At 41.8% G+C, this 21,839-nt stretch overlaps 1 protein-coding gene across 4 annotated transcripts in view; it reads left to right on the forward strand.

Annotated features, from left to right (window-relative positions):
• The window catches only part of GAK (cyclin G associated kinase), a 101,914-nt gene that overhangs the window by 25,854 nt on the left and 54,221 nt on the right, over positions 1-21,839 (forward strand). For all 4 annotated transcript variants that reach the window (XM_088461290.1, XM_088461292.1, XM_088461289.1 and 1 more), the window contains exons 4-10: positions 688-802; positions 1,106-1,248; positions 2,108-2,233; positions 6,419-6,508; positions 7,384-7,519; positions 11,850-11,962; positions 17,858-17,939. In XM_088461290.1, the coding sequence (XP_088317416.1) occupies positions 688-802; positions 1,106-1,248; positions 2,108-2,233; positions 6,419-6,508; positions 7,384-7,519; positions 11,850-11,962; positions 17,858-17,939 (805 nt within the window). The remainder of the gene's footprint in view (positions 1-687; positions 803-1,105; positions 1,249-2,107; positions 2,234-6,418; positions 6,509-7,383; positions 7,520-11,849; positions 11,963-17,857; positions 17,940-21,839) is intronic.

The following is a 21,839-nucleotide window of genomic DNA, read 5'->3' on the forward strand; positions in this document are numbered from 1 at the left end:
TGCATGTCAGGGAATGGGTGAGAGAGCCCGGCGCTGAACGATATCGCTAATGATATCGTTCAGCGGCTGTGCTCAATGTCATGAACGACATTGAGCACAGCCTGCCGGGGACACACTAGACGATATCGCTCAGGGAGCATATCGTCTAGTGTGTATGCACCTTTAGACTAATTAGCTGAAGTAAAGAAAAACCTTTGTATGCAAAATCAGTTAAATAACTGTGACAATTGTAACTCCGAATTGTGCTCAGCCCTGCTCACCACATTTGTACATTTTGTAAATGGTGTTTGCTAGTATTCAGATTAGTTGTTATTGCATATGGACACTAACTTAAAAAATGTCCTCCCTCTGCTTTCTTGCATCACATGTTCTGACCTTACAAGAACTGGTCACACCACCAGTAATATGTCAGACATGTCCTTTAGGCATTCAGCCACATGTCATTAGTTTGTTTTGCTCCTAAAACAAAGAGATATTCTCACAATTATCAAATATTTAGATTATGGTGTGTATATTAAACTCTTAAATATTGTATTTGTTAGCAATATCTTGTTTTCTGCATTTTGTTTACTGTATTTCATAAGCCTATTCTGCTTTATTAAAATGTATTAAATGCAGTTAAACTGTGAAAAATATTTCCAAGCATTTCACTATGGTACTAGTTTTCCTTAAGACATTTGTTTATAGAAAAAATTATCTGGCCACCCCAACGTAGTCCAGTTTTGCTCAGCAGCATCCATAGGGAAAGAGGAATCTGACACAGGCCAAGGCGAGTTCCTGCTTCTTACAGAATTATGCAAAGGTGAGATGTTTGTATATATCCACATTTCTTACTGCCTGAGTGATTGGTTTAATGAACACAGTCTTATTTAATATATATTACATAGATTATCAACCAGATATGTGATATCCGTTCTAAAATGCACTAGAATTTATTTGGTTGCTACAGGTTACAGCATTTATGCACATAGCATTGTTCCAGTAAAAAAACTAATGTTCAGTAATTATCAAAACGTTAGACTATTTAGGTCTAGATTGACCACCTCTCAACAGTTTTCCAGCAGCTACATTAATCACTTTTTTTTTTTTTTTTTTGTCATCCTAGGGCAGCTTGTAGAGTTCTTGAACAAGGCTGAAAGTAAAGGACCTCTGTCATGTGACACTGTATTGAAGATTTTCTACCAAACCTGTCGAGCAGTTCAGCATATGCACAAACAGAAGCCACCTATAATTCATAGAGATCTCAAGGTAAAATGCTTCTAAATATTGAAACTAAATAAAGCCAATTTGTTTTAAAAATCTATTATGAAAGGAAGTCATAAGTGTTTAACATTTGAAGTTGGAGAAGGTACATGTTTTACATGTGGAAAAATTGGGCTTTCAATAAAATATTTGAAATAGTTTCTTGTCAATTCAGATCATCTAAGGCCGGGATATGGGGCTTGTATATTAACCCCCTTGCTGCTGACAAGTGTGACTCATTGTCCACATACTGTATACCTTAAAACTGCAGTCCATTTGTCCTCCACAGTGACCAGGGAAGAAAAAAAACAAATTATGACTTTCACACCATTGGTCCTAATGACCAGTTTCTAGTGCGGGCATTTGGAGAGGAGGTCCAGGAAGTGATATTGTTGTGCTCATGATCTGTGTGGTCACCAGGAGGGTGTTAGGGGTAGGTTTTAGGAGGGGAGGTTAGGGTTAGGCACCCCTACGGGGAAGGGTTAGGTTTAGACACGAAGGGGGGAGACTTAGGTTTAGGCACTAACTGGGAGGGTTAGGGTGCAGGGTGGAGAGGGTTAGGGTTAGGCTACAAGAAAGGAAAGAGTAGGGGGGAGGGTAAGTATACTTACCCGACCCCTGTTGGTATACCGACCATCGGGATGCTATTGTTGGTATTTTGACAGGAGGCAGCCTGACATACATACCCATTCCCTCTAATAATTACTATGCACTACAAGCAGGCTTTGTATCTTCTTTGTATAAATCCGTGACATCCTGTAATAGGAATATGATTAAATATTAGTTTTTTATATTGGACCAAGAAGAAAGGAAAACATGACACATTGGCTTAGTGTGCCTTTTATAATCAATTGTTTTTGTACAGGTAGAAAATTTACTGGTCAGTAACCAAGGAACAATTAAGCTGTGTGACTTTGGTAGCGCAACTACTATTGCTCATTACCCAGATTATAACTGGACTGCACAGATGAGGGCAACAGTTGAAGATGAAGTAAGTAACTTTTTGGGGGCATAGCTGTCCTGTATTGTATTATAAGCTTTATAACGAAGATACAACCAACATGTTACCCTGTTATTAATATTTCTGTCCCAAAAAATAATTTGACCTTGCCCTAAACAAACAGGAAACCATGTGATACTTGTGCTTCTCTTGGCAGAAATTGTAATGTTCTTACAACGTGTCTGTTTCCTGTATTAAAAAGAATGTTAGGGAAAAAATGCTTATGACTGGAAATCGCCTAAAGGGATTCAATAGTCGAAAATGGATGAAACTTCATCTTTTATTTTTAATTTGAAAATCTTTATTGCGTTTTTCAAACAGAAATACAATCACAACAAAGAGAGAAAATATCAAGACACAACAAAGTGCTGCAACAGGCAGGTGTGAATAAAGATAAGGGGATGTGTGCATAATGGGGTCAATACAATTCAAAGCGATGCACTCGTGGGTGCGAGTCATCGCGACAACAGCCGCCCTTGATGGCAGCCTGAACTCGCTCAAAACTGTGCGCAGCCCCATAGGAACGCTGTGGCAATGACAAAATGTACCCTATTCGCACCCCTTGTGGCTTGGATTGCCTCCTGTGTGTACATTAGTAAAATATTTATCCACTGTGTCATCATCCTCATCTCCTTTGACTACTGCAACTTCCTGTTAACTGGCATTCCCCTCACCCATCTATACATACATCTGTCCATGTTAAATGCTACAACAAGACTAATCTCTCACTTTCTCCCCGCTAGCCGCCGCAGGGAGGCTGCATTTGCCGGGCGCCCGCTGATACTTGTTATCAGCAGGCACCCGGCTCCCTCCCTGTAGCGGCAGCCGAAAGCCAGAGCTCACTCCTGAGCTCAGGCTTCCGGCAGAGAGCACTATGGGAGGGACATCATGACGTCTCTCCCATAGATGCGAGGAGCCGGAGCTCACTCCTGAGCTCCTGCTCCCGCAGAGAGCACTATGGGAGGGACGTCATGGCGTAATGACGTCTTTCGCATAGATACGTGGTGGAGCTGCGGTCGGACAGCAGCGGACGCAGGAGCGGGGCTTAATTTAAGTATTGTGTTTGTATTTTAATTTTTTTTTTCCCATAAGCACCAGCACTGGGGGCATGGCTACAGGGGGGCATTACTACTAGGGGCATTACTACAGGGTGCATGGCTATAAGGGGCATGGCTACAGGGGCATGGCTATAGGGGGGAATTACAACAGGGCGCATTACTACTGGAGGAACATCTATAGGGGGGCACTACTATAGCTGACATTACCAATGGGGGCATTAACACTGTGGGCACTACTAATGCGGGCACTGCATGGGGGACACCACTACTGGGGTCATTGTGTAAGGGGCATTACTACTGTGGGCATTGTATTAGGGGCACTACTACTGTGGGCCTTGTGTATAAGGGGCACTAATTTGGGCATTGTGTAAAAGGGGCACCACTGTGTGTCATAACATGAATAAGTGACTTCTGTGTGGCATAATTCGAATTGGGGATAATGTATTATAAAGAGAATTACTGTGTGTGGCACAATGTATTATACAGGCCATTACTGTGTGTGGCATAATGTGTTATACAGGTTATTACTGTGTGTGGCATAATGTGTTATAAAGGCCATTACTGCGTGTGGTATAATGTGCTATACAGGCCATTACTGTGTGTGGCATAATGTGTTATAAAGGGCATTACTGTGTGTGGCATAATGTGTTGTACAGGGCATTACTACATGTGGCATAATGTGTTATAAAGGGCATTACTACATGTGGCATAATGTGTTATAAAGGGCATTACTGTGTAAGGTGCATTACTGCACATGCCTATTATTCGCCTTCGTAAGTGCTGGGCATGCCCCACAGTGTGATGAATCGGGGGTGTTCCGCAAGGACATGCACCCTTTCCAGAAGCGCTCGCGCTTTCAGCACTTGCAGGGGAATGCCATCTAAAAAAAAGTATTTTTAATTATTTTTTTGGGGGGGGGTGCCCAACTGGGAACTTTCGCCCTGAGATCCACAGTGTCTAGAACCGGCCCAGTCCCTGTTACCTACTCTCCCGGAAGGTGCAGGAGACTTCCTGATTTTTTTGGCTAGTACCCCCCCAACACCCATGGAAGAGTGGGTGAATATCCTGCATCCCGCCCACTTCCCAGTGGAGTGGGCAGGGCGAGAGATGATACCGGGAATCTCAGCTGCGTAGGGAGGGGGTGGAGCTAAAATGGCACATTGGATTTTGGTTGGTGGGGGCGGGGCTAATGGCATAAACAGTCCGCCCTTAAATTAATCATTTGCATCTCCTCTCCAGGATTCTCCTGGAGATGCTATATCAAAATTAGCCAAGTATGGTTTTCTGTGTCCTCCAGAAACCACAATTACTCACACCTACAAAGCACTCTACAACACCATGTGTTCATCTACCTCTGACCTCCTCTCTGTAAACCACCTCTCATTCCTGCCTACCATTTTTCTTCAGTGCTTTTGTCCACTGACCTATACGACTCACTTATTTTTTTCACATTTGTCCCAATCTCCTCTTGTTTTAGCTATGTCCTACAATTACATTGTAACCTCTCTTTTGAGCGCGGCCCTCCTTGCCTTGTTTGTCTGTCTGCAATTAGTTTTCTATATTGTGTATCTGTTTTATTAGGTCCTGTTTTTCACCACTCTCCTGTGCTGCAGAGCACTGTGGCGCTTAACAGATCTGCCATAATAAAGTATACTAAATACAGCTGTAATGCTTTTTCATTCATGCAAAATTAGCTGCATTTGGGTATGTGTAGAATTGTTTGCACCCTTATTCCTGAAAGACTTATTCGCTATGAGTATTCTGCTAGCTGTTAAGCTGGGTACACACTAGACGATGCCTTGAGTGATTTGGCCAAATCCAATGCATCGGAATGACAAATCGTTCAAATCGTCCAGTGTATACCCACTATCACGATGCCAATGCGCACTCCTGCTGGTCATCCGTCGCATCCTCAGATCTTTTGTACATGCAGAAATATCTGAGGATTTTGCTAGCGATGCCATGCTGCTGAATGTAGATTGGCCTCTCTCCCCCCCACCCCGCTGTTCCTCCATTGCTCGCCGGCTCCGTCATGCACGATAGATTGGCTGGGTACACATTGTCTAATGTGTACCCAGCTTTACTTTGCTAATTGTGCAGATTTGCCTAGCAATAGACTGTTTGTTTACTATATAACTAGAGGTTCAGAGAACCTGCTATAAATGGTTACGCCTGTAATGCACCTTGTTAAGTGTTTGGAGTTAACACTGGATTTTTCAGGAGGGGAATAAATAATTTGTATTTATTTTATTTCAATAAAATATTTAAGTTAATTTTTTTTTTTAAATTTGAATCTTTAAAGTTCCATTGGGTAAAAAACATTCAGTTACATGGTTAAAAGATAAATTCACATTTAAAACAATGTATCCTATTCCTTTTCTTTTTAAAGGGCGAGCTTCTGCCATATTACCTTTGTCATCACGCTGTCCGTAGTCTCTGTCCACTCTGACTGATGTCACATAGCCATTAAGAATATAAGAGTCCATACGCCTCTCAGTTTTATTTTTATTTTTTTTTTTATAGCACATTTCGCATATCTGTACTATCTGCTCTAGCATAGTGTAATAATATTGGCTTGTTCTTTGGTGGGAGTTGCACCGTCTGACCAAATATCAAGTATTCAGTTGAATGATTTGATATTGAGTTCTAAGAGCACTGTTCTAACCTCTTATTTATTGTGTTTCTAAGTAATCTGAAATGGAGGCAGAAAACTTGTTTAGAACCCTCTGATTCTTTCCTACAGAAATATGTGAATTGCACACAGTGATGATGACCCAAATTCAATGACATGCTTTAATGTTCACCTTCTTCTTCTCCTTTCTGACATAGCTGTCAGTCATTAGAAGCTGTGCAGTCACAGTATATTATTAAGCATGGGGAGGGATCAGTTAGTTCAGCACACAAATGTGAATTCCTTTTCTTGTTTCACATACCTACAACTACTAGGGAGCCAGTAATAATCATAGTATGGTAAAATATGGAGGTCATTTCTAGGGATGCACTAGTTCCACAAAAATAATCAGGCATAATCTTGTAAAATCTATGTAAATTTTAATAGATATTTCTATCTTTGTGAAATACTAAAATGGATAATTTTTCTATCGTTTTTTTCTTGCAGATGGCAAGAAACACAACCCCAATGTATAGAACTCCAGAAATAATAGACTTGTATTCTAACTTTCCTATTGGAGAAAAACAAGACATATGGGTAAAGTTAATGGATAATATATAGACTGTTTTATATAGTATTGTCTTTTATATTGCTGTCTTTTAAAGTGTAATTATGTTCTGAATCATTCATTTTATTTTTCATTTGTAGGGAATGTACATTTTGTAAAGTAATAAATACAGAATTAGGGTGGGGGGAGACTTGGGATGCATATGTTTTGCAGTATACATCTCAACCAATCATACTTTATCTTCCGTTAATAATTATATTTTATCTTCCATTAATCTGATTAACAGTGCATGATTATTTTTATGTTGGTTTAAAAGCATGAAACAGTTCTGCTCTTCAGAATTGTGTATTTTACATCTGTTTTATGTTTCACTGCACATAACTTTTTATTAAATGAATCTAGAATATTTTTGAGAGGTTTCTTCATTTTTGTTTTTTGCTTTTTGATATAGTATTATATGTTCATTTGTATGGTCGCTTATCTATGCAGTCTACTATAAATCTGTCTTAAAGAGGACCTGTTATCTCTATGACTGGACCTCCATTATTAAATACAGACACTTCAAAGCTTCACAGCCTTTAGGGAAAACAAAAATATGCTCCATCCCCCTAGTTTAGGAAAGATCAAAAGTTCTTTCCTATGGTATTGTACACAGTCAGAGGTCTGTCACTACGCCTCCCCACCCCCTGCCAAACCCATGGCTGCAACTAGGATGTTTAGCCTGTTAGCCAAGTTAAGTAATGCACTAAAGAGTCTAAAACAGGTGAGCCAAAGTATTGGCATGGGGTGCAACTACATTTTTTTGCCTCCTTTGTATAGTAATCTTATATCAGTGTGGTTCCTTTGCAGACAATGAAACAAACAATTGTTTAAGGAGTGCATAATTTATTAACATTTATTGCAGGCTCTTGGCTGTATTCTGTACTTATTGTGCTTCAGACAACATCCTTTTGAAGATGGGGCAAAGCTTCGCATTGTCAATGGAAAATATTCAATACCCCAAAATGAAACCAGATACATTGTCTTTCACGGCCTTATTAGTAAGTAAACGGAAAAGTGGAAAACTTAGGTGTCTATTGCAGTCACAATAGAGGGCCAATGCTTTAACCTGTATAATAAATAGTGTCTCCTTTTGCGGGATAGTCAGCGATTATAGTGCATTAATGTAAAATTCCCACACACACACACACACACATCTCTGTGGCGAGAGAGGGTCTCACACAAATATTTTTCTCTTTCATGTGACTAGCAGCATGGTTTCAGCTGTGACATTTGTGGGGCTGGCATGTTAAAATGGTGTACCTTTATTATTTGTTTAATCAGTGTATGACTTCATAAAGAGGAGTTTTATCCTATATTGCCAGATTTGTGTTCAGGTTAGAAAAATAGCCTCTTTGTTTTTCCCCAACCTAGCTCATACAGATCTGCCAAGTTGGTGTTCTAAATCTTCCTCTTGGTGCCAGGAGGAGTCACCGAGTGTCAGCCATAAAGTTATGTACTCTCCCTGTGTTGTAATCCTGTTTCTTCTTCACTCCTCCATGGAAGCCTTTACTATGTGTTAGTAATCCAATCACAGAATAAAGGCCGGAACTTCAAAAATGGACTGTCCACCTGATGTATGTAGCCTAGCTCTTATACACTGTTATTTTATGCTGTGTAGGGCTAACCTCTCGTTTTATAGCCCAGCATTGCGAAGCCGCAGTCCATGCTGAGCTGGCTCCCAGGCAGTGCAAACACAATAAAAACTGACATTAGGAAGCAGGATATGCTTCTGTATAGAGGCTCTGTGCAGGTGTTACCTATGGTGCTGAATCAAAGAACAACCCTGCAGAACAAGAGCCCGCAATAACTGAGGGCCAGGGGTCATTATATTGGCACTGCACACAGGGAAAGGGTCTGCTTTTACCCTACATCTTCCCTGCAAGTATACATATTAAATATCAAGGAAGATTGAAGTGAACAACTTCTGCGCAAAGTAACTCAGATTTACCCGTAATGCTGTGCAGTCGAACTGCACTGAACTTCCATTTTAGAACACAAGGAACTATTTATTCTGCGTCCTTTCAATTTCCAATCTGGAGGAGTAAATAGAGGGCCTGATTCAGCAAGGAACGCAGTTGCTTATATGCATGCAATTGGTCGATTCATTTGCACTGCGTATGCATCACAGTGCGTGAGCTAGGCGCTACGTTTGGAAATGCATTCGCAGTGACTACGCAGACCCATGGCAGAGTGATTAACAGGAAGGGCCATTTGTGGGTGGTGATGGGGAGAGGTGGGGGGCGAACGCTGGCGTGCCAGTACGTTTCAACACCGTTGCAAGGGCCTGCATAAATTATCCACTGCGATACCAGATGCCGTCTGAGGCGTTATAGCGAGCGCATAAATAATTAAATCCTGAGTAAGGTCTGGGCTTCTCTAACTGTCCAATGTTAGCGATTATTTCACTATGTTGGTCAAGTATACGGATGTGAGTAAAGGGAAGTGGGCGTCCTTATGTCAGGCTGCAATCGCAATGTGAATGCAGACATTTACATAGCACCGCTGATATTAGCAACACAGTTGCGTGCGTATAAGCAGAGTAGCGATCCGTAGTGAATCAGGCCCAGAGCCCGGTGTAAGCATTCTCCATTCTGATACTTGAGGAAGAGAAATCAAAATGCATCGCAGCAGGGGTCCAGCCCCTAGAGCACATCCATTAAAGACTGAAAACATGTAAAGAAGCAGTGTGTCCTGGACTTTGGCCTATCTTGTGATAAGCCCTGATCATCTCTTTCATCTAGTATGGCCATTTACTAACTGGTGCCCAAGGAGTGTATTTGTAATTTTAAATTATGCGTTCATATTTTTAATATGGTACTAGTTTATAATTCATTGGTGTGGTAAACTGTTTTTTGATTTACTTAATGGTACTGCACTATAAGAATTGTATTTTTTAATATGCTGCAACCGATTGCTGGAGAAATGGATCTTTACCAATAATTGAAAGGGATGATGAGCAATCATTTATCTACTGTCTGGTAGGCTAAATTATTCTGGTGTTGCTAGCCGAATCCTATCCATTACTAGAGGATGATGGGTCCTATGTATTAGCTCTCTGGTACGCACATTGGGCCTGATTCAGAGATGGACGCTAATGCGATCGCAACTGCGATTTTGCACAGACCGCAGCTGCAAAAATCTGCTAATAGTTCCAGAAGTAACTCGAGCATAGGGACGCCCTCCATTGTCTTATTGTCTGCATCCAACGTCTCATACCAGTGTAAATATCATCGACCAGCCATGCAGCCTTTGCAGCAGGTCTGACCTGCCTCAAATGCATCAGCTGTCCTGACACGCAGAGAGCTTTCATACTGCGTATGCGATCACAATGGATAATTTATGCATGCCCATGTAATGGCGCTGAAACGGTAAGACACGCCTGCGTTTTTCTAACCACCTCCCCGTAACTTCCAGCAAACACTGTCCACCTGTCACTCACTTTGCGAATGGGTTCTCTGTGCGTGCGGAGCCGTGAGACAATTGCTGCGCATGAGCAGTGCGATTTTGCACAATAGCAACAAATAGCGCGGTCTGTGTAAAAAAAAATATAAAAAAAAATATTCGCCATTACATACATGAGGCCCATTATACAGAGGGAAAATAGTGGAGGATCTATTTAACTTTCTTCTTGGTTTTTATCTGGAGAGGTCCTGCACAGCCTTCCAAGAACCACGTGGTGGAGTTTGTTTGCAGTATTATGCTATGTCTTTCTTATGCCGTTATGAAAAAAGCCTGTGAAGAAGGTTTTGGATTAAAGGAAGTACCAGATTGGTGAATTTACTTTTATTCTTCATGACACTTGTGGAATTATGGTGTAAAACTTTATTTCCTGAAGGAAATATCTTTGTGCTTTTTATATACACATCACATTGTTTGTCTTATTGCTTTTTGCTCTTACAAGGCCCAGCGTATAAGTAAAGATATTGTTGGACCAACTAAACGGACCAGCTCAAGATGGGTCAAGACAGCTCATTGCCTTCATCTGTAAGGAGGGGTGTAAAGTACCTGAAATTCTTAAAGCACATTTGACCAGGGCTAAGAAAGTTCAGTCATCAGTATAGGAGATCTGCGGGGCAACGGCAATTTTCTCAATGCATACATTCACAAGTTACCATGCTCCTAGATGTTTCGGATGCCTACTTTGGAGGTTGAGTACTTCAAGGGGCAATCAAATAAAAATAATTTCACTTGCATATTTAAATTCTCGGATTCTGCTTGGGTACATCCCCCAGTAAATTCTACCATGGAGGAGTGAAGAAGAAAATAGCGGATTATACTCACCAATAATTCTGTTTCTTCGAAGTACTCCATGGCAGTCTATAGATTGACCCCCTCCCCCCCTCCACAGTTGTGCTTTTCCAGAGAAGTGTTTGAGAGACACTCACAAAGACAAGAGGGAAAAGGAGGAGCTAGGCTATACAGTATGCACCAGTTGGGCGGTCCATTTCTTAACTCCCTGTCTCGATCTTGGGATTGGGTTACTAACTCATAGCTTGGGATTGGGTTACTAACTCATAGTAAAGGCTGCCATCGAGTGCTTTGAAGAAATTGAATTATTGGTGAGTATAATCCACTCTTTTATTGAGTACCAATACAGTATTTGCATAACAGGATATTTAAAACAATGACAGGTGGTACGGTTACCTTATACAAAGAAAAGTAAAACAAGACAAGACAAAGGAAAGAAAAAAAGGAAGGCAGGTCTAACAGGTATTAGGAAGACCTGATATAGCGCAGAAAAGCATCAGACAATTTATACTCCAACCAATAAACCATATCAAGGTTAATTGCATTTTTATCATCAGCTGTGTGTCCTTCATCTCCATATACAAGTAAGTCCTCTGACCCACTCCCTAATTGTGGGAGAGGTGATGGTCTTCTAGTACACCAGAATAACTGTCTTTGAGGCATTATTAATATTTCAATAGTGTTTTTATTTTTATTTCTATTTGGAGATTGGCATAGCAGTGCAATTAAAAAGCCTAAACGTAAAATCCATCAGAGTATCTGGGTCCGTCGCAGAGTGAGAAGCTGTAAATACCTGCTGCCAAAATGCAGTAATGGCAGAGCACTCGCACCAATTGTGGAGTTCTTACCCCTCTTTAATTGTGCAGGGAGCGTTGGTGCATGAGGCACTGTGAACATGTGTCACATAACTATTTCAATATCCTGTCCAAAATGTATCCACATACACAACCACAAATAATACTTCTGCAGCCCACAAATTCTGAATTGTGTGCGCTTGCCGAATGTTCTGTTCATAGCAAAAGAACAGTTTAAAGTTGTTGAGATTATTAGGAGTAACCTGTTTTTTCTTCCCTTTCTCAGCATCTTTGTTAAAGGTGAATCCCGAGGAAAGACTATCTATTACAGAAGTGGTCAGCCATCTACAGGAAATTGCTGCAGCACGAAATGTGAACCCTAAATCTCCTATCACTGAGGTATATACTGTTATGCAAAGAGCAATAGACTATAACATATAATTATGCACGTGTTCATCTAAAACAAAGCTGTAGAGATGGAAACCTATCATTTTAATTAGAGTTTTCCCTTCAGCCTAACTTCTCCTCTGCCACACCTCATGACACCCAACTTACACACATGGATCTTCCTCCAAGAAAATTACCTCAGCGATTCACATACATAGATGGCTGTTTTATACTAGACAAAGTGATATTTCTGCATTTTAATACATGATGAGATGGAACAGATGACATTTCTTAGACATTTCTATTAATATTTAATCGCCTCTTTGGTACACACCTTTGGGTGAGGTCGTGTACAAGTGATGTCCACACACAATGGCGTCGCTATGGGGGTGCAGGCCGAACCCGGGTGTCACCCTCGGAGGGGTGATGCCAAAATGCCAGCTCCTCCTCAGTGACCAGGAGCTAGGTACTGCAGTGTGACATTCACCTGTAGCACTGCTCCTGTCACAGAGGCGGAGCCAACAGTGCAGGCACTAGTTTCCGGGGGCAGGCAGGCCATTCCCGCGAGGCCACGTCCCTTTATTTTAGGCCACAACCCCTTTTTGGGAGCATGCGGCTCTGCCACTCAGAGGGGATTTAACGTGTACAACAGGTGTCACCAGACCCGGTGACGCCTCTGTCCACACAACAATGCTCTTCTTGCTATCTCTCTGTATTGGCAGTGTCTCCACCTGCATCTGTACAGGTCTCAGGGGTAATGTGGTGTTGGGGCAGAGGCTTCCTGAACTGATCCTACGGTCCGTCCACCACAGATCGGTTCAGGAAACCTCTGCCCCAACGCCACTAACCTTTTTATGCTAAACCAGTATAAACCACACAATGTTTGTTGTCAAAACCACAACGGTATATTTATCTTCTAGAAAGGTAGATGGCAACCTTTAGACAAGAGGTTCCCAAACACAGTCCTCAAAGCACCCCAACATTTCAGGTTTTAGAGATATCAATGCTTGACCACAGGTGACTTAATTAGTACCTCAGTCAATTTAATTTAACCACCTGTCCTCAACCATTGATATCTGTAAAACCTGAACTGTTGGAATGCCTTGAGGACCGTGTTTGGGAACCTCTGCTTTAGACTATCAAAAAGATAACAGAGATTAGCAGTAACAATTGTAGAAATATAGCCTTGAAACAATGTGCAATCACTTAAAATTTCAATAGGACAGTAATAGAATTTGAAATCGAATAATCTCTTCAATAGATAGAACAAAGAAAAGTAGACCATGGACAGGATATGATAAAATTGGTAAAGATCAATGTATGTCAATAGGAAAGATTACTATCGAATTAGAAAAATCGGTCAAGAAAGCAGAATATAATTTTCTGGCATAGATAATTACAATAAAATATTGATGTCTAGCATAGAATTTAGAGCAATAATGATAGCTTACAATGTAGAAAAAAAGAGAATGTAGATAAACAAGACAAAAATGATTGGAAATAGCACAGATAATCGAAAGAATCCTTGCAGTAATTGATGCACTAATCACTCAAATTGATCTCTTGACTCAATGCATTCCCTCTAGGACCAAATTACTAACTGTATAGTAATTATCCTACTTCTAGGACTCTGCCCCCTTCCACTTAATCCTCTTTAAGCTCCAACAATCTCGCTGCCCAATAATAACCACAGTCACACACCACTTTCACGGTCAGTATTTCAGCATTAAAATAAACATGACAAATATAATATCATTTGCGAGCTCGTTCTGTCGATTGGTACCTTATGCATTGGCATGCATACAATATAGACTTATGACAAACAATATCTCCTAAAGAAAAAAAAAAGTTCCTTGAATTCTCTGAAGGCACTTGCTATAGCAATCACTTCTGCAATACTGTCCCTAACTAGAAATAGCTCTCAGCGAAGATACGCAAATGTAACAAAGTCACTTGGTTGGCAAAGACCCTTAAAATAGCAATAGTCACCCCTTTCTTGATTTAAAGATGCCCTCTGCACCATTCAACCCAGGACCGAAGTCTCCCTCTTGGTCCAAGGACTAGCTTGTAAATGCCCATTTCTGTAAACTCTGGTCTGGCTCTTCCAAGGGGTCAAAGTTAGCTCCGCTCTCTGGGCCTGATTCAATACGGATCGCAACTGTGATTGCAATAGTGTTTATGCACGCAGTCTCACTGCGATGATATGCTAATCCTCTAAGGTCTGACCTTACTCGGGAATGCCCCTGCAACGGCATTCAAATACACTGGCATGCCTGCGTTTTACTGACCACCACCACCCCCAAATGATACTTCCTGTCAATCACTCTGCAGTGGGTCTGCGTAGCCATCACAGTGGTGTGTTTGCGCGCACTGCAATGCATTCGCAGAACGCAACAATCGGCCGATTGCGTGTGTAATCGCAGTTGCGATCCTTGCTGAATCAGGCCCTCTGCACGGTAGAGATGTGTGCAGCTCCTCACTACAGCCCACTGCCCAGGTAACACAGGGACCATTTGCCCTGCGCTCCAGCTCCCCAGCATCCGGTCTATGGCAGCCATGCGTTCAAGCAGGTCTGACCTAATGAGAGCTGTCAGTTTCCTGTCCGCTACTGCAGGACATCTGTTTGGCGCCAAAACACCTTCTTTTATTCCCTCTGGGGTGCAGTTTCCCACCAAAAGCTCACTACTCCTTCGTCCAGATCTCTAGCTGCCTGAGTCACTCCCAGACTAGGCAGCAGGTCCTCTAGTAACCAGGTGGAGTCCATCTTGGGGAAACCCAAACTGGAAACTGACATTTTATAAGTCCATTTGCGTATAGCTCCTGCAGTCCCCTAAATAATGCATGCCAGGAAGACCAGGGGGCTACATTTAACTAAGTTTGGAAACATTTGCTTAGAAACATTTCTTTAAAACACCCAGTTGGTCCTACCTTAGAATTTACACAGCATAATTATGCCTGTTAGGGGATAGAACAACAATTATTGTCAGCGTCTATCTGCCAGAGGGAAGGTATGGGAAATTAGTTCATACTTTGATCAAAAGATTTAAGCTTGCAGGCTAATGTCACAGCTTTCTCGTTCCTGCAAGTTCCTACACTATCATATTTGCTTTAAACATTATTGAATTGCACCTCTTATGTCTGTTCCGGACTGTAGATGGACAGTAATTAGATAGACAATGTCTAGATAGACACCAGATGTTAGATAGTCAATAGGTCGACACGGACAAAAAGTCGACACACTAAAGGACGACACGGTCAAATGGTCAAAGGCGGACATGATAATGGTCGACACAAAAATGATAGACATTATTTTTTAGTTTTTTTAGGGTTAGGCACTTACTGGAGGGTTAGGGTTAGGCACTAGAAAGTACGGTTAGGGTCAGGCACCTACCCCGACAATTAGGGTTAGGCACAAGGAGGGGCGGTTAGGGTCAGGCATCTACCTACACCAGTGGTTCCCAAACTGTGTGCCGTGGCACACTGGGGTGACTCAGGACACTTTCAGGGGTGCCTCAGGTTGGTGGTCCAGTACCAAATAGTCAATATAATGTAAATATGTGGACAAACAGAAGCACAAACCTGTCCTCCACCACATAACTAAACCTATGGATGACAGGGTAACCACAATTTATTTAATAATTTTTTTATTTTTTCTGAATTTCTCAATAACAAGCTTCTGGCTTAGGGGTGCCGTGAAAACAATTCTGATACTCTAGGGTTCCGTGATTCTAAAATGTTTGGGAACCACTGACCTAGACATTATCTAATTAATGTCTATCTCTTATACCACACCCTTATAAGTAGACTTCGGCTGGCTTGTAAGCCACACCTATAAAGGCCTTTTTATAGGCCTGAAAGCTAGCAGCCTGGGCAACATTTTGAAACCTAAACACAAACTAGTTAGAGAAGGGGTGGCCAGACCTTTGAGCTCTGTGATCTACTTTTAAATCTAAAAAGATTTGTGATCTTATAGGCGGACCTCGTAGTTTTGTCTCTCATGCCTACTTTTTTGTAATGCGGGCTCACCACCATGATGATCTGCCAGCTCTCAGAGCTAAATGGGAGGTTAATCTGGGTGCAATACAGGACGATTCATGGCAGGATGCATTGAGATGTCCACAATTAGCTACCACCTCAATTAGTTGCCAACAAATCCAGCTATTCCTATTGCACCGAGTTTATTTAACCCCTGATCGTCTGTTTAGGTTTGGTGGACGTTCATATTCAAATTGCCCTAAATGTAGTGCCCCATCGGCCAACTTTTGGCATTTGCTTTGGGATTGTCCTCAGATTATGTCATTCTGGGAAAAAATGCTCAGGGTAATCTCCTCTACAGGAGTTACGCGGGCTGTTCTTACTCCTATTGTATGTACTCTTGGAATTATAGAAGAACATTTGCTTGATAGACACACTAGTCAGTATGTACTGAATGTTTGCATGTTGGCCAAAGTTTGCATTGCCCGCTCCTGGATGGCCTCCACGGGGCGGAGTATTATGATTGGTTATCCTTAGTCTCTACCACAATTGCACTTGGAAAATATACCTATTTGGCTAGAAACGCTGAATCTAAATTTGAACACATATGGGACAAATGGCTTAATTCTGCTCATGCTCAGACCTCACATCACCAGCTCTCTGTCTCCAATGCTTAATATAGTGCTGTTATGTAATGGTACCAATGGGGGAATAATGCTACACAATCACTCAATGGTATTGGTGTGTGCGAGAAGGGAGAAAAAATAAAAAAATAAAATAAAATTGTGTGTATGTGTGTGTATATATATATATAATGTGTGTGTGTATATATATATATATATATATATATATATATATACATACACACACACATTATATATAAGTGTTATATGCTAGTCTGTTAGCATATCATTGATGTCACATTACAATGGGCAATCTCTACATCCTTTTATTTTGTTTTATGTTTGTCTATTTGTTGTTGTTTTCTTTTTTGAATATCAATAAAAAAAAAACACATAATTAAAAAAATAAAATAAAATTTGTGATCTACCAAGCCAAAAAAGGGGGCGTGGCATGCAGAATGGGGCGTCACACATAGTATCCCCAATTCATAGTACGCCATACAGCAGCACAATCTTATTCACATTTAACCACATAGTAGTGTCCCTTATTCACGTTACTACACACAGTAGTGCCCCTTATACACAATGCCCACAATAGTACCCCTTATGTCCGCTGTAGTTGTGCCCCTTATGCAGTTCCCCCTGTAGTTGTGCCCATTATGCAGTTCCCCCTGTAGTAGTGCCTCTTATACAATGCCCACTGTAGTTGTGCCCATTATGCAATTCCCCCTATAGTTGTGGCCATTATACAGTTCCTCCTGTAGTAGTGCCCCTTATGCAATGCCCCCTGTAGTAGCTCCCCCTCCCAGTGCAGAACAGTCTCATTTGCTATCATGTGCTTACATTGTGAGGGTGTTATATAGGCTCTATGTAGCGTGCATGTATGAACTTCTTGTAAATATGCTGATTGGAGAGTTTTTAAAGTATTTTCATAATGTGAAGTTAGGTCATCTATAGAAGCTACGGATGTGAAGTCATTCTTCCATAGTTTCTCTTTATTGGTACTTTTCTTCCAGCTAAGTACTCCAGGGCTTGCATCGTTCATAAGATACTATGACATGATTACCTGCTGTAGCAACCTCCAATTGTCAACAAGCATTCTGTCTGTCTTATGCTGAAACATTCTCGAGCCATTTACATCTGGTAAATAAAGGGTAGATGGGTATCTCTTGAACAGTTAAAGTCCTGGTTAGGGAATTTATGGTAGTTTTCCTTGTTGTTATGGTATTTCGTTTTCCCTATTGTAAACTTGAAATCATTATTAATGTTTAAAAAATATATCCTTACAAGTATGTTCTTGTGTTTGTAGCTGCTGGAGCAAAATGGTGGATATGGCAATAATGGAAATCTAAAACCCCTGTCACTGGGCATCAAGCCCCAAGGACACCCTGGTATGTGCTGGCACATATAAATAACTTTTTAATGCATAATTTCAAACATAACTGTTTTATTTTGGAAACTTACCATTAACCTTTCCCCCAACTAGCAGAACTATGGCGATCCCATTCCAGATCGCTTCTCAGTCACCCCTCAGCTCCTCCTGACGGTGACAGCAGAGAATGTAAACTGTTAGTGATGGGAGTGTGTGCGTTCTGTCTCTGTTACAGCCTGATACAGCAATATTTTCTCCTCCCATTCTAATTACTGAATTGGCGGGAGTTCATCCTTCTGTACTGCGGGGAGCTTTAAAACAGGATTTTGGTACTTACCGATAAATCCCTTTCTCCGATTCCACAGGGGACACTGGAGTTCAAGACAGTGGGGTATAGACGGTGGTAGAGTAGAGCCTGGCACCTTAAATAATTTAGAAGTGTGACTGGCTCCTCGCCCTCTATGCCCCATCAGCCCCAGTTTAAGAACTGAGCCCGAGAAGAGACGGAGGACAACAGGAAAACGAGGAGAAGGAGAAGACCACAGAACGGAACAAGACCGACTGAAGGAGAACAGAGGAAACCACTGCAGGGAATCATGCAGTCACACAACCATAGAAGGAACGAAACAACTGGCAGGTATGCAGCGCTGGGCGGGCGTCCAGTGTCCCCTGTGGAATCGGAGAAAGGGATTTATCGGTAAGTACCAAAATCCTGTTTTCTCCTTCATCCACTAGGGGACACTGGAGTTCAAGACAGTGGGGACGTCCCAAAGCCAACCTCCTGGGTGGGAAGCGCTGAGAACATGCCAACCCTTTGGCCAACCGAACAGGGACCGCCAAGAACCAGAGGTTCAACGGAAAGGCAAGAGCTGAGGATCAAATGTCGTGAGCCAGGAGACAATCAGAACTCCCTGCGGAACAGACACAGAAATACCACAACTTACAGCGTAAATAGAATGGAATAAGCGGCTAGCGAGAAAACACCCTCAGGTGAGAAGCATCATAACGCTGTAAGCTCAGCTGAAAACAGACCAAGCCGGACTGTTGGGAGCAGAGAACTCCAACCCGAATCCATATGAGAAGGGCAGTAACCCGAGAACAAAACTCGAGAAAACCGTACCAGATTCAGAAACAGAAAGCTGCAACAGTCGCAGATAGCAGAATACCAGCACTGTTGTACATAGTCATAAAGATACAAGTATAACGATACCAATCTACAGAAACAGAGCTGATCCTGTCCACAGACTCCTAACAGAGTATGCAGAGAGGTAAAAGTCAAGGCTGAACAGTCACCATGAACCATTCTGGAAGTCCAACTACTACAAAGTTGTAAACCAGCGGAAGGGAGAGACCATAGAAGTCTCCAACGAGTGGAGATCACACTGGGAATGAGGCCGAGGCAGCTTCGAGAGGATTGAGATTACAATACCTGTCAGAGGGTCAGACAGCAGAACAACCCATTCTGAAAACAGAGTAGAAAACAGTGAGTGAACACCTGCAGTCGAAAAGCAAATCACAGCCACAAACTTCAAAACAACAGACAACTTCCAACATGATGGAAGTGCGTAGTCAGTACCAACCGCTGGCCTGAACATAGGGTGAACAACCAGGATACCCTAGTAGTTATAGAGCACGGATGCAACAGCCACGCAGGAAGCTACCAATATAGGGAAGCATTCCATACCACAAGGCTAGAGCACTAGGACAACCCTGAAGGTACCAGTCAGGTACCCGTCAATGTGATGAAAACATCCAGAGACTGAACAGGAAATCCACCAGGCCCCCTGCGTAGGACATATTGACTGTCACACTTTAATGTAAAGATGTGCACTAGACCCTCAAAGCGCTTCAATCCATAATCCCAACAGATCTAGTAGAAGAGTGTCACTAATCTCAATGTTGAAACTATGCACCAGGGAAGCTCTAAAGTGTAGAGCCAACTGATTAAAAAAGCAGATGGCTGCTAGGACCGCAGCTAGGGTGCATAAGGGAGAAAGCGGCTATGCAATGACAGGTTGAGCATTAGTGGGGTAAGCCCGCTTACCTGTGAGCGGCCAAAAGCCCTCTGGACGCTATGTAGAATGTCACTGACCTTTTTCATCTCACAGCAACCTGCCCCGTCAGGTATAGGGAATAGCTTCAGTGGGCTAAGACCCAATGCTCTACAGCACGGACTTCAGTCTGGAGATGTTGCAGTAGAAAACACGGTATAAACTAGCAAAATGTTAGTGGAGGCAGGAAGGTCGTTCAACAGGACTCTATACCTGAGCTTGTTATATTAGGGATGTGTATCCATATAGACATTATACCTATACCACAAAACGGTCTACTAGTTTAAGTATCAGTACATTAACACTTATAATGGGGAAGTGTGTATTACGCCCATCAATCTAATAAAATCCAGGCCTGACCCTGCCTATATCGGCGGGGGCCCTAGGCCTTCATGTAATTTAACAAATGAATCCCTGATTACAGAATAGAACCTGGATTCTCTATGTACAGATAGAATGTACCTAGGGGCCCTTTAGAGACTCATGTTATTGAGATATGTGACAAGACAATAATATGGAGTACCGGAATCTATACTGAGAAGGGTACCTGTACATAGACAGAGTGCATTAGTTATTCCGAGAAAGGAAGGGACATATCTGTAGTGATAACCAATAGGGTTAAAAACCAGGTTTTGCCAATTATTAGAAAATATGCATACAAGTAATGGGAATATATCAGTATATATACACCCGTACATACAGATAAACCTAGTTGCATAAGAAGGCCATCTCTTTGAAAGGAAGAGTAGTGCCAACATAGCAAGTTAACTTGTCAGACTCCTGCATCGGGAGATCAGCATGCTATATTTATATATGTCCTGCTATATCCTGCATTCTCAGTGTCTTATAAGTTTGCTACCAAGTGCGAAGTTAAAATAATCATAGATCACCCTAAAGGGGGGCGCCATAGATAGGGACTAACAAGAAGGAACTATAACCCCAGGAGGATGTAAGTACATATCTTTATATACAAGAAGGCCCCAGTCATGTATAGGGTTCATAATAGAAGCAATGTCTATCACTATGTAAGCTGCAGAACATGACTCTAGTCTACAGAGCCACCATTTAATAAATATATATATATATATATATATATATATATATACACACATACACATGGATAAGCTGACAGCTTTGGTAATCGCAGGCGACTTCCCATCCGTGGAAATATAGGTACGTACACTCACACACATACAAATCCTTAGGGAGAGATGGTGTAAAGCGGAGTTATTGTACCAACTACTGGATGAGGAGAGTCCAGACTTCAATTGCAGAATCCTTCTTTTAAATAAGCTAGGTACCAGTCATAAAACTGATAACAGATCCTACCTCTGCCTTATAAGGATAAGAAGCGATATATATATCTCCACATATGCATATCTACATACAAGATTAGTAGGTGCGATAATATTTAAAATTAGAACATGAGCAATACACGTATATGTTCTATAGCAGGGCTTAGTATAAATACATGTGGCTTACCTCAACGCAGGGAGACTGCTCAAGTGTTGCGTGTAGCCATCAGCCTGCTACGGTGTAATGGGCAGGATATTTTATCAGCGTGCTGTCCCAGACTGGTATCGAACCTGGGACCCTTCTGTTACTGGAGTGCTCGCCTTAATCAGTTGAGCTATATATATGTGTGCAGAAGAGTAACAATCCACAAACTTAAGGGATTACTGTCCCCAAAAAGTGAGCTGTATTCTAACAGAGCCTTCCCAACATATTAAAAGGGAGACCTGTCCCTTGGGAAAAACCACATCGCAATCCCCCCATCTAAACAGGGGATAAAGGCCTGCTGTTGTTATCAACACAGCTAAAGAAGTGGCCGTCCCGGCCTCTAATGCTGGGCCACAGGGATGGTAAGC

Source organism: Taudactylus pleione, unplaced genomic scaffold (assembly GCF_031769625.1).
Source record: "Taudactylus pleione unplaced genomic scaffold, aTauple2 ptg001032l, whole genome shotgun sequence".
Lineage (NCBI taxonomy): Eukaryota > Metazoa > Chordata > Amphibia > Anura > Myobatrachidae > Taudactylus > Taudactylus pleione.